Genomic DNA, 11,584 nt, shown 5'->3' on the forward strand with positions numbered 1-11,584 from the left:
AAAGTTAATTCCCCCCCCCCCCCCCCTGCTTTCATGTCATATTTTTTTAACCATACATGCATGTACAATATTTTGCCAAACCAGCTGTCAGCCCAGTGTGGTTGACTGTCTGTTTACATCTAAACAAGCTCTAGAGAATGTTACCAATATTTTACAGATGCTTGTTTACACGTTCTATGCTGAATAAAAAAGAAGGAAAAGTAGCAACTGCGCTTCTTTATTGTAAAACATTTCATTTTTAAAAGTTGAATTGTCATCAAATGCAAGTTAATCCACATGGTGTTAAATGTACTGTGTGGAATGTTTTCATAGTTTTTTTTGTCATTGTTCTTCAGTGAATTTGGTATTCAATACCGCTGTGATTAACGCTAAAACCATGAAAAGAATGCATCATGAAAAGTGATGGGATGTTTCTGCTTTAAAAGTTAGAATGTCACAGACTGCACTACAACAAAGGGAATCATTGGCCTGTATTCAATTAAGCATATCTGAGTAGGAGTGTTTATAGCATTATAGTTTTTTCTTTTTGTATCTTGTTGAAGAACAGTATATTAATGGGGGGGCTGATGACCAGTTTGCACTTCTACTCATAGATGCTTCATGAAAGGCTCAGGTTTTGGGTGACTATTGTTAATCCTTAGACAAAACAATGTAAAAAAAGAGTGGCTGTTTTATGTAAGTGTATTATTTGGAAGGCTTTTAAATAGGGAACAATAACAGTACATTATATTCTTGAATATTGCCAAATCTTTTCCACATTCAAGAAACCCAGTAAAAGAAAATGATTGAAAATGAACTGGAAATAAGGGATGAAGTACAAAGCTAAAGGCAGAGAGACTGTCCCAAAAGACAGTGAATTTAAATCATGGTTTATCAATATGCTTTGTAAGAACGAGGGTCAACAAAAAAGTTTAAGCAGTTTACAATCACTGGCTCTACATTGTATTTTTACCTATGCTGACCCATGAAAGAAGCTTAAAAATCAACTCATTGCAAAATTTTGACATATAGACAAAGCCTATCACATTATTGAAAATAACATTCCAAACAGAATCTGAAGTATACTTTAGTAAACTTTGTATAATTGGCCAAAAAAAGTAGGATCAATGTATTGAGTTGATTTCCCCCATGGAATAGGATTTAGTGAACAGAAGTTAACCAAACTCTAAAGAACAAACATACATTCTTGAGGCGGCTGTTCTATGCTGTTATGTTTCAAATTTTGGGATTAAAAAAGGCTGGTTTCATGCTGAAACATTGTATTGTTTAGTATCATCGTTGCAAGTAATATAATAGTATTACTTCACGTAATGTAGATCAACATTTAACACTCACTGCCTACCTATGCTTTTCTTAAACTTGTCATCCTCTATTTTGCGTGACGTTTGTTGGAATTTCCTTATGTATTTTCACTCTGGATGATTTAATGTACTGTAGGTCTAAGAAACGGTGCATGTAAATAAAGCTTTGCTGAAGCACTAGAAATGTATGTTATTCTTTTACTGTTACACATATTCATAGTAATCTCAGCCTTTTACATTTTAACTTCTGCTGGAAAAGTAACCAAGCAGAATTGTATTTGACTTATATAGCCAATTGCCTGTAGGGCTTCGTTCAGAAACAAAAGATGAGAGCCTTCTTGTAAGAGCATTATTAGATTTCCTTCATGATGTCCTTTGTCCTTAAACATCCGGCTGAAGGAAGTGGTTCCTAGGAAAACATGTCACCTTAAAATGGGGGATGTTTTGTTAATAACAACTGAACACGTCTTACTGGCTTTCTAACTGAATATTCAAGAATGGAATGCTATGTGGATCTGCTGATGACAAAAGAATTGTAACACCTCTTGTCCTTGTGCATTTATTAGTAGGGCACATTGTGATGATTTCCAATTGGCTGTGCCCATCCTCTGTTGGAGCCAATCACCTTTCCTGTATCCAAGTGAAAAGAGCATAATAGCTATCTCAATCCAGCCATTGGAGCGGATTACAGAATAATTGCATATTTAAAAGGTACCATAGAATGAAAATATAATTGCACTATATTCCTGCCATTTGCATCTGACCCATCTAAAACACTCATCTATGTACTGATATTTTTTTAGGGGAGATTTATCATTCAGCCTGTTGTAATAGTTTTTTTTTTAAAGATCTGCTGGTATGAATAAAAATATCTTACAAAAGCATATTGCTTTCCTCACCGTTTAAATTCACTTGAGGTTATTCTGGAAATTTGGTGTGTTCACAGAATAAAGAAGCAGCACAAATTGATACAGTTGAAAAATGAATAATTAATAATATTTTTGTAAAGCTGGGTTGTCTGTCGGGAAAGTAGAAATGCCTAGTTCAGCAGTCCAGTTGGATCAGTTGGTGTTGCTGAGGTTGTGGTGCCCTCTAGAGTTCAAAAGTATGTGTGGATTTGTATCATGTTACTCAGGAGCCCCTCCCCCAGTCTCCATGGATACTAGTCTACAACAAGCATGGGAGAGAACCTGTTTTATATGTAGATGGCACAGCAAAAAAAATTATATTAGACCAACAGAAATTGAGATATTCCTGGACTTTTTTTGTTACTTGTGGAGCATCTCTGGAACATTATGCCCAAGGTGGTGTACAAAGTGTCCTCCACTGCCAAGTTGGAGCGGTTGGAAATAGAGTTGTCTGCCCAGCTGTCAGCTCTCAGAACGGTGATAGAGGAGAATGGATCTCCCCTGGAAACACCCCCCAAGTCCTGCAGGTATGGAGGTGCAGATAGGTATGGGGAGGTCTGTGAGTGAAATAAAGCCTACTGCTTGAATCAGTGAGTGATTCTGACACATGGTGTTTGGTGTCATTTCTATTCTGCTATATTCTCCTTGGATCCTCTTCTAGCTCCGTTCCGTTTCCTAAAGATATATTGTACTTCCGTAAAGAGAGAGAGCAGGTCCTAAGAAGAAGTCTTCAGGTGGCAGGAACCTTGTCGTTGGTATCTCCATCTGATGTCATACAGAGAGAGCTGGAGAGCTGCCTCCATCTGGAGTACACAAATGAGAGTCTGCCTCTTCTCTTGCACCAGGTGAAACGGATTGATGATAAAGACATCAAGATAGTCATAGCCTACTCAATGGAAATACTCTGAAAGTGTAGATGATGTTTTAAACTGTTTTGGTTATGTAATACTTATTGTCCAGGTAAGTACCAGGAATTATGTTACGGCATGTGTGAATTATGAGGGAGTTTTGTAAAAGCACTTTGTGACAACTGTTGATGTAAAAAGGACTTTATAAATACATTTGATTGATATACCAGTTTAAAAAGTTTGATGTGCCCAACTAGTTTTATACAGACCAATGCTACCAGCTGGCCCAGGTCAAGTACCAGCTGATGCTGCGATGGAGAAGGTTTTGTCGTCACTCTCACATCATTGAGCAGCTGTACCCCTTCTACAAGGTGACCATGCACTAGATACCTTTTACTTTAGTTTATCTTGAAAACCTTTGAACAATTAATTCATCAATCTATTGACCGATCAATCAGACACCTAATATCCCATTTATCTTGAAAGTGGTATTCACAAGAACAATAATTTTTAAGTGATATACACAAAAACAGAACCAACACTAATCGTTTTAGTGTGTATTTGTCTGGATACGTTCCACTGTTTCCAGTGTGGTCTTCCGCCAGGAAAGGTCAATTACTGAAGTGTTTGAACGAAAATGTGATTTGAACCCATGTATGATGTGTTCAAAACACCTTGCTGTTCTATTAGGCCCAGCTGTCTCACCTCATCAGTGCATATGAGGATGCAGTCCAGAGGGCCAGGAGACTGGCTGTGTCCAGGGAGAAGGCCCTGACAGGGCACGGCAACCCCATCAGTTATGTCACCCTGGGCGACGTGTCCATCTACCTCACATGGTTGGTCTGTCACTTGCATGCAAGGAAGACCATACACCACTTTCTGCGAGTAAGGAATTGTTCTAATTTAGCAGCACTTCATTCAACGCTTTCCTTCAAACATTTTTGAGGAGTTATTTTTTTCTTGAGAAACTGAGTAATCCATAAATACTGGCCCAATTCGAAAGAACGTGACATGTCCTTTGATGTACATCCCAGCGCGATCCTCTGCCTTAATCACACTGTGTTAAACCAATATTAAACATTACTGAATGAAACAGTAAGTATGATCAAACAGGTGTCCTTGGAGAGCGCTCCTTTCACTAACAAGCACAATTGAATGTGCAGGCTCCCAGTGGAAAGCTTGACCTTCTAGCTTCGGATGGGTTTTTGTAATGAAAACCAATGCTTTTGAAAAATAAATCATACTTGATTAGCCTGAAAGATTCCTTGACTTATTTTGGAAGTGAAGAAAATAAAACGTGTTATATATTTACAGATCCAACTAGTGTTTTTTTTGTCACTGTATGATGGGTTATAGGTGATCCATTACATCCCAGCCTCTGAAAGGAGGGATGAACAATTATTAAGAAAGTTCCCATCAACTTCCTCAGAACTGGTTGAATCTGTCAACACATCGAAAGAAGACAAAGAACACATCTTGCCTGGCCTTGAGGGTAAAAATAACATGTACTACTACCTTGGTTATTCTAATTTTGAAGTCATACTTGACTTAGATACAGTTCTACATTTGGCCATAACAAAGCTAATGATTGTGATCGTTCCTCTCCGTAGGGTTTCAGAAACTGGCTGATGGCGTTCTGATTCACACTGTGAGGCTGGAGGGGTTTCTCCCAGAATTACAAAACCTGATCTCGTACTTTCATTTACCCTACAACACGCAAAACATCAGGAACACTGCAGACGAGATGGAGCTCTTCAGTATGGTACTACCAGAGCCACATATGAAGAGATATATAATTACAATTGCCATTTAGCTGATTCTCTTATGCAACTGAGCTGCACAGGATCCACCATTGTACTACTGAAACCTCAAATTCAAGTGATCTCTTTTCTGAGCTCTACACAGTGATCTTGTCAGATTAGTTCCACAGACGTCCAAGCTGTTTGCTTTTCTCTGAACTTCAAATCTGGTCCTTTGTCAGGTCTTGAGGGAGTTCAGGGTGCTCTTTAGAAAGCAGGAGGAGATGAAGACCTTCCTTCAGTATGACGGGACCGAGGCTGTAGAGGGACAGTGGGGGAGGAAGAGGAGTAGCTTGGCACTGAGGAAGATCGCTAACTGGATACCATACATTCAGGTTAGACTGAACTGGTTGAGTTCTCCCTTGGTCAACTAAGTCCTGCAAGACTTGTTTTTATAACACTTGATAGGTTAACCGTTTTAGGTATTATTGATGTTTAAGTTCGGGGGATTATTGATGAAAAGGTGTCAACAGGGTTTATTTAACAGACAAAACCCTTAAGTTACGTACTTGATGAATCTTCTCTGTCTGAACAAACAGGTGAAGCCCAAACGGGATCCCTGGCAACAGAAACTCATCACCAAGCTGAAGGATCTCCAGTCTTCTGATGATTTGCTCAGGGCTCATTGCAGGTTCCTCCAGGTAAAACAATTTGTAGCACTTCGAAAGGGATTACGCAGCTGAAATATACTCTCCTATTAGCTTTTATCCCTGTAGCTTATGTCAAGCATCAAAGTCTACACTTACTATGATTACTAAGAATTATTTGTTCATTTGCATATTTACAGTGAGACCTGTACTTTCCTTCTTGTGTTTCCTTTTCTCCCTCTCCAGCTGTCCGATCCAGGCCTTGTGACTGAGGCCCTGAGGGAACACGCTTCCCAGGTTTGTGACCCCAAGGTTACCCAGCCCTCATCAACCATGATATCATCAGTGACCGCCTCACAGGTCTGGAGCAGCATTTACCGTGCCGCCAATCAATCTCAGGCAGGTGTAACTGAGGCAGGGATGCGATTGCATGACAACAACCATTTTCATCACCTAAAAGGGATTTTGTATGGGTTCCTTATAACCACAATAAGAATTTTTTTCAGATAGGAATCCCAAGGATGTGGAGTACAGCATAAAAGCAACAAACATAATAGAACCTCTTCAGTCGAGAAAAGAAATGAAAGGTACATTATTAAGAAGAACATAATAGGATAACCTGAATATGGGTCTCATTGAACTAAAATGTCGATTTGCTGGCTTGTTCGGCATTTGTTTTCTCTAAGTGATCCCAGCTATAGCTACCTGAGCAGCCTGCAGCTGCTGGGGCTGGATGAAGGCCTGGAGGGGGAGGAGGGTACTACAGACCCTGTCACAGCCAGGGGAGCCTACCTGTCACTGCTCTGCCTTCGACACCTTAAGATCAGGGAACTGCAGGTCAGCTTCATCCAAAGTCGCTTGCATGTGATCCCTACTGACATTAAAGCGATGTTCTTGGGGATAACTAGCACCACACCAGACCACAAGGGACTTTTAGGCTTTTAAAAGTAATGCCCTTGTCTGCTCTCATGGGACTCTGAGCTCTCTCCTCTCACCTAGCAAGCCTCTCTCGGGATGCTGAACTTCTGTCTCATATCTAATGTGTCCTCGTTTACCTTGTGCTTCCCTCCGGAGTCTGAGCTGTCCTCTCTCTCCTGTAGCGCATCTGCCTGGGCATTCTGAACTACCTGAGGTCCATAGAGAGAACACTGACCTTTGACATGGCTGGGATGCGCGTGGAGGGAGACGGAGAAAGTTCAGGAGGTGAGGCCGGTGGGGAAGAAGCCAGAGGAAGTGGTCTTGTCAGCAGCGCGGAGGAGTCAAGCTGGATGAGTGCGGCCAGGGGGGCCAGTGGGACAGTAGGAGGTCTAGGCTCTCACCTCTACAGCCAGAACACTCCTGTTGATTACAAGGTATGGGCTTACTGCTACTACAATTGTTCAGTTGTGTATCGAGTATTTAGCATAGCCACTAGCCATCTAAAGAATTCCAGTGATTGGTGAGTCCTCAGAGATTGCAGTCCCTTTCCAGTCCATGATCTTCCCACTTCTAGTTCACGTTCACAATTAATCCGAATCACACAATTATTATTTTTTCCTAAATGAATGGAACCTCCATTCTACGCACCTCCCAGACAAAAGGATGTGTTCTTGTGAACTGTGGGGATTGACACGTGCTGCTGTCACCACAGGTTCATTGCTCGGAGTTCATGCAGTTCCCTGAGGTAGAGAATCTTCATGATTTCTACACCACGGAGGAGAGATATGTCCACACCCAGGACCAGAGGGGTCTCTACGTGATTTACAATGTGGCCCTGAATGACCTGCAGGAGCTGGAGGAAGCACTGACTCTACTGGGCTCACACTTCATCCAGAGGAGCAGCAGAGGGGCTGAGGGGAATGCCAAGGCTCAGTCTACTGCCACAGACCTCCAGTTCTCTTGGGCTCTGACAAACGTGGATAGAGTTGCAGTCCTCCTGGACCTGTGGACCTGTGAAGCGTCATTTTTGGAGAGCAAAGTGCAGGTGAGCAAATACACCGAACAGGGCTGTGTTAATTTGAGAAGCCAAACAGCAGACATACAGTGGGTGGGGACAAGTATTTGATACACTGCTGATTTTGCAGGTTTTCCCACTTACAAAGCATGTAGAAGCGTGTAATTTTTATCATAGGTACTGTTCAACTGTGAGTGACGGAATCTAAAACAAAAATCTAGAAAATCACATTGTATGATAGTTCTTGACCAGGTTTAGACACACTGCAGCAGGGATTTTGGCCTTCTCCTCCATACAGACCTTCTCCAGATCCAGGTTTTGGGGCTGACTTTCAGCTCCCTCTAAAGATTTTCTATTGGGTTCAGGTCTGGAGACTGGCTAGGCCACTCCAGGACCTTGAGATGCTTCTTACGGAGCCACTCCTTAGTTGCCCCGGCTGTGTGTTTCGGGTCGTTGTCAATCTGGAAGACCCAGCCAAGACCCATTTTCAATGCTCTTACTGAGGGAAGGAGGTTGTTGGCCAATATCTCGCGATACATGGCCCCATCCATCCTCCCCTCAATACGGTGCAGTCGTCCTGTCCCCTTTGCAGAAAAGCATCCCCAAAGAATGAGGTTTCCACCTCCATGCTTCATGGTTGGGATGGTGTTCTTGGGGTTGTACTCATCCTTCTTCTTCCTCCAAACACGGCGAGTAGAGTTTAGACCAAAAAGCTCTATTTTTGTCTCATCAGACCACATGACCTTCTCCCATTCCTCCTCTGGATCATCCAGATGGTCATTGGAAAATTTCAGACGGGCCTGGACATGCGCTGGCTTGAGCAGGGGGACCTTGCGTGCGCTGCAGGATTTTAATTCATGATGGCGTAATATGTTACTAATGGTTTTCTTTGAGACTGTGGTCCCAGCTCTCTTCAGGTCATTGACCAGGTCCTGCCGTGTAGTTCTGGGCTGTGAGAGATGGAATTCTTACTGGTTAGTAGGTGAACAATTACTTATGTCATGCAATAAAATGCTAATTAATTATTTAAAAATCATACAATGTGATTTTCTGGATTTTTGTCTCTCACAGTTGAAGTGTACCTATGATAAGAATTACAGACCACTACATGCTTTGTAAGTTGGAAAACTTGCAAAATCGGCAGTGTATCAAATACTTGTTCTCCCCACTGTATTTAAAGAACGAAAAAGAAACATTTCTTATCAGACATGTCCATGTCCCTCTGTTTTTCAGTCCTTTTTTCTATTTTCATGTTTAATAAACACGGTTCTGTTAAACCTCAGCTGTTGAACTGCTACTTTGAGGCCTACCAGCATGTGACTGGACCAGAAGAGAGGTTCTCAATGGCTCAGGTCATCACAGACATTATGCACAGAAGGCCTCGACTAGATCTGGATGCTGAAGCTGAGTGCTTCGTTCAGACCTACCGGGCAGAGATGGTCTGTTTGCAGACACACGAGCAGCTCATCAGAGATGTGCTGAACAGCCAGGTATGGTCCAGAGAAGGTAATAGTGTGGGGATAGTTGGAATCACTACAGGCTCATCTGTCTTGGCTGTAAATGGTTGGCTCAGATGTTGTTAATCTCTTTTATTTAAATTCCAGTTATTTCGCTGAAGCTCTTATCCAGAGCAAGTAACAGTTGTCAGAGCATACCTTTCTCATATGGGTCAAATATGGAAATCAAACTCAGGCATTTGCAGTTGCTGTGCTCTAGTAACTGAGATGCATAAGACCTGTCCATCCACCCATCTAGTTATGAATCAATAGGTGGCAGTGTTTTAGAAGATGTATTCAATTGTGCAGTGCCTTTTTAAGGTCTCTTTTTTATGTTGCCTATCAGATCGAACACCAGAGGCAGTACCTCCAACGCGTGTGGAGGGGAGACCAGGGACTACAAGGAGCCTCTCCTCAGGACTATGGCCTCCCTCCCAATTATGTGGCCAAACATCCAGTGTCCCTCAGTGGTGGCAGGTGAGTGCAGCCCAGTATTACAGACCAATTACAGTGTAATATCACCCCCAAACCAGACGAACATGCTAGCTGATCAGTTTAGAAATAAATTATGAATATAACACCAGTTTAACACCTGCATAATACCCCTGTCTGTCCTGTATAACCAGACCTGCCCTGATGAATATGTTCCTTTTGGAGGTGCACCCCTCCTTGAGTCTGGCCTCTGAGGTGTACCAGGCTCTGACCCAGTCCCATGCTCGGCTCTGCCAGTTCCACTGTGCCAGGGGAATGGCTGAGAGGGTTTCCCTGGAACAGAAGCTCCTAGAGCAGGCGCTACAACACTGGCACTCCCTGGCTCCCCCTGGGGCCTCCTACAGCTCTCAAACACAAAAGGATGTGAGTCTACAGTAGCTCCCAGTCTCTGTCCCATTTTCCTTATGTGCCACTTGACAAGCTCTATTTGAAAAAAAGTATTTGTTATTAATTCTATGTAAATTAAGATTAAAATAGGGTAAATAAAAGGCTTTATAAAATAAATTTGTTCGATTGATTTTGCTCCAGTTGTTTTCAGATCTGTTCATGGAAGATCCATCCCTGGTCCGAGCAGCCGGCATGTCTCTGATCAGGTCTGCTGAGGAGCAGGACATGAAGCAGGGGAAAGACAAACAGTTATTTGTTGTGGAAACCTTCTCCAAGCTTTTGGAGATAGTCACCATCCATCACCGCCTCGTGGAGACAGCTGCAGAGACTGAACATCTGGCACAGTTTAGTTAATTCTTCACTCTGAAAACACCGGTTGTAGTCATTTACCTGCTCATGATGCTAATATCATCGCGATGCAATGTATTTGCAGGCTTTCAGTTATGTGTTACCAAATGTGTTCACAATGCTAAACATTACAGTGCTCTTACACTGTCAACATTGCGGAGTGTATCCTTCCTAGGCTGTACAAAGCACAGTCTCTAGAGCTGGGCTTCGACGAGTCCCACTTGTATGTGCGTCCGGTGCAGTTTGGGTTTACTGTGCAGAGAGACGAGATGGCGCAGCGGCCTACGTTTGTTACGGCGTTACTGCAGGACGACAGGTGGATAGACAGGTATGCTCTTCACCCTGTAACTATCAAACGTCCACGTGTACATGTGTCCTGTACCCCCTTTTCCTTTGTGGGTGAAGAGTGCTATATAAACAGCAGCAGTTCATGTCCCCATGTAACCTTTGTGGTTCCATGCCCGTGTAGGTACACTCCGTCCAGCCTCCCACTAAGTGTCCACGAGCTTGATGAGAACCACATTGGAAAGTTCTGTTTCGGCACTGAAGATGCGGTAGTGCATGTAAGGAGAACGGAGACTTTGGGCCTGATTCGGAGTTGAGATAAGAGTGCACGTCAGGGACTTGAGGAAATCATTGTGCTGCGTTCAATGTCGACACAGAATCCTGCTCTTTGTAAAGCAATATTATAGAAATCGCCCATTATGATTCACACTTGAACTTATTAGGTCTCTCCTCAGTCCCTGTTCCTTCTCTACCTCTCCCCAGCTGATGAGCAGGTCAGCCATAGAGAACCTGCAGGTGATCCTGGCCTGTCAGGTGACTCAGAAGAATGCTCTGATTGGTGCAGTGAAGCAGGTGTACCTCTGCAATTGGTCAGAGACTTTCACGGGCTCTCCTGGGGTAGAGTACACTACACATATACGTTACTAAGCCTGTGGTTGTGTTTTTTGGGATCAAATGACCTCTCCTTTTAATTTAGGAGGATCTCAGTTCCAGCTGTGATTTGAATTCCTTAGTGAAGCTGGGTCCTGGAGTTACGAGTGAACCAAAGACAACCGGTAGCAGAACCAAGGGCAGGTGGGTTGGAGCGTCAGTGATGGCTGGGTTGTGTGATTATTAATATTACTGATGTTAAATATAAATGTTGTGTCGTCTAGTGATCTAAGGCTGCCTCCCTAACACATGGACTTGTGTGAGCGCGTGTTTGAATCCAGCCCACTTTTCCTCAGACTTATCTAATAAAAAAAATGATAAAATACACAAAAGTAATTAAGAAGTTGGACTGCCCCTCTTAAGAATTTAAATATGTTTTTTATGGGATTTGTCTGTTGTGTTTATTCAGGTTGGCTGAGGCGTTTGTCTCCATTCAGCTGGAGAAAGTGGGTCCACAAGATGAGATGCTGAACTCTTTCATAAAGAGACAGACCAAGAGTGTTGTGATGACCCCAGTAAGTGGAAGGTCGTAGAGGTCACAGGGGGCAG

General features: G+C 42.8%; 1 protein-coding gene across 1 annotated transcript; it reads left to right on the forward strand.

Moving 5' to 3' along the window:
• Positions 1-2,353: 2,353 nt before the first annotated feature.
• Positions 2,354-11,568, forward strand: si:ch73-242m19.1. Its single transcript, XM_034297438.1, has 22 exons — positions 2,354-2,736; positions 2,871-3,054; positions 3,315-3,428; positions 3,748-3,942; positions 4,414-4,549; positions 4,668-4,819; positions 5,039-5,191; positions 5,396-5,497; positions 5,690-5,842; positions 5,954-6,030; positions 6,130-6,280; positions 6,544-6,795; positions 7,074-7,406; positions 8,660-8,866; positions 9,219-9,349; positions 9,499-9,727; positions 9,893-10,095; positions 10,275-10,427; positions 10,569-10,662; positions 10,868-11,002; positions 11,082-11,179; positions 11,445-11,568. Exons 1-22 carry the CDS (start codon positions 2,597-2,599, stop codon positions 11,566-11,568), a joined length of 3,516 nt encoding a protein of 1,171 aa, XP_034153329.1. The 5' UTR covers positions 2,354-2,596.
• The last annotated feature ends 16 nt before the right edge of the window (positions 11,569-11,584 follow it).

This window comes from Esox lucius, chromosome 15, assembly GCF_011004845.1.
Source record: "Esox lucius isolate fEsoLuc1 chromosome 15, fEsoLuc1.pri, whole genome shotgun sequence".
Lineage (NCBI taxonomy): Eukaryota > Metazoa > Chordata > Actinopteri > Esociformes > Esocidae > Esox > Esox lucius.

Bases quoted from the DNA above. Each gene is read 5' to 3' on its own strand.
- si:ch73-242m19.1 (XM_034297438.1), top strand. From the start codon at position 2,597: ATGCCCAAGGTGGTGTACAAAGTGTCCTCCACTGCCAAGTTGGAGCGG. The intron at 2,737-2,870 runs GTATGGAGGTGC...ATCCTCTTCTAG, and splicing joins ACACCCCCCAAGTCCTGCAG to CTCCGTTCCGTTTCCTAAAG. The intron at 4,820-5,038 runs GTACTACCAGAG...GTCCTTTGTCAG, and splicing joins AGATGGAGCTCTTCAGTATG to GTCTTGAGGGAGTTCAGGGT.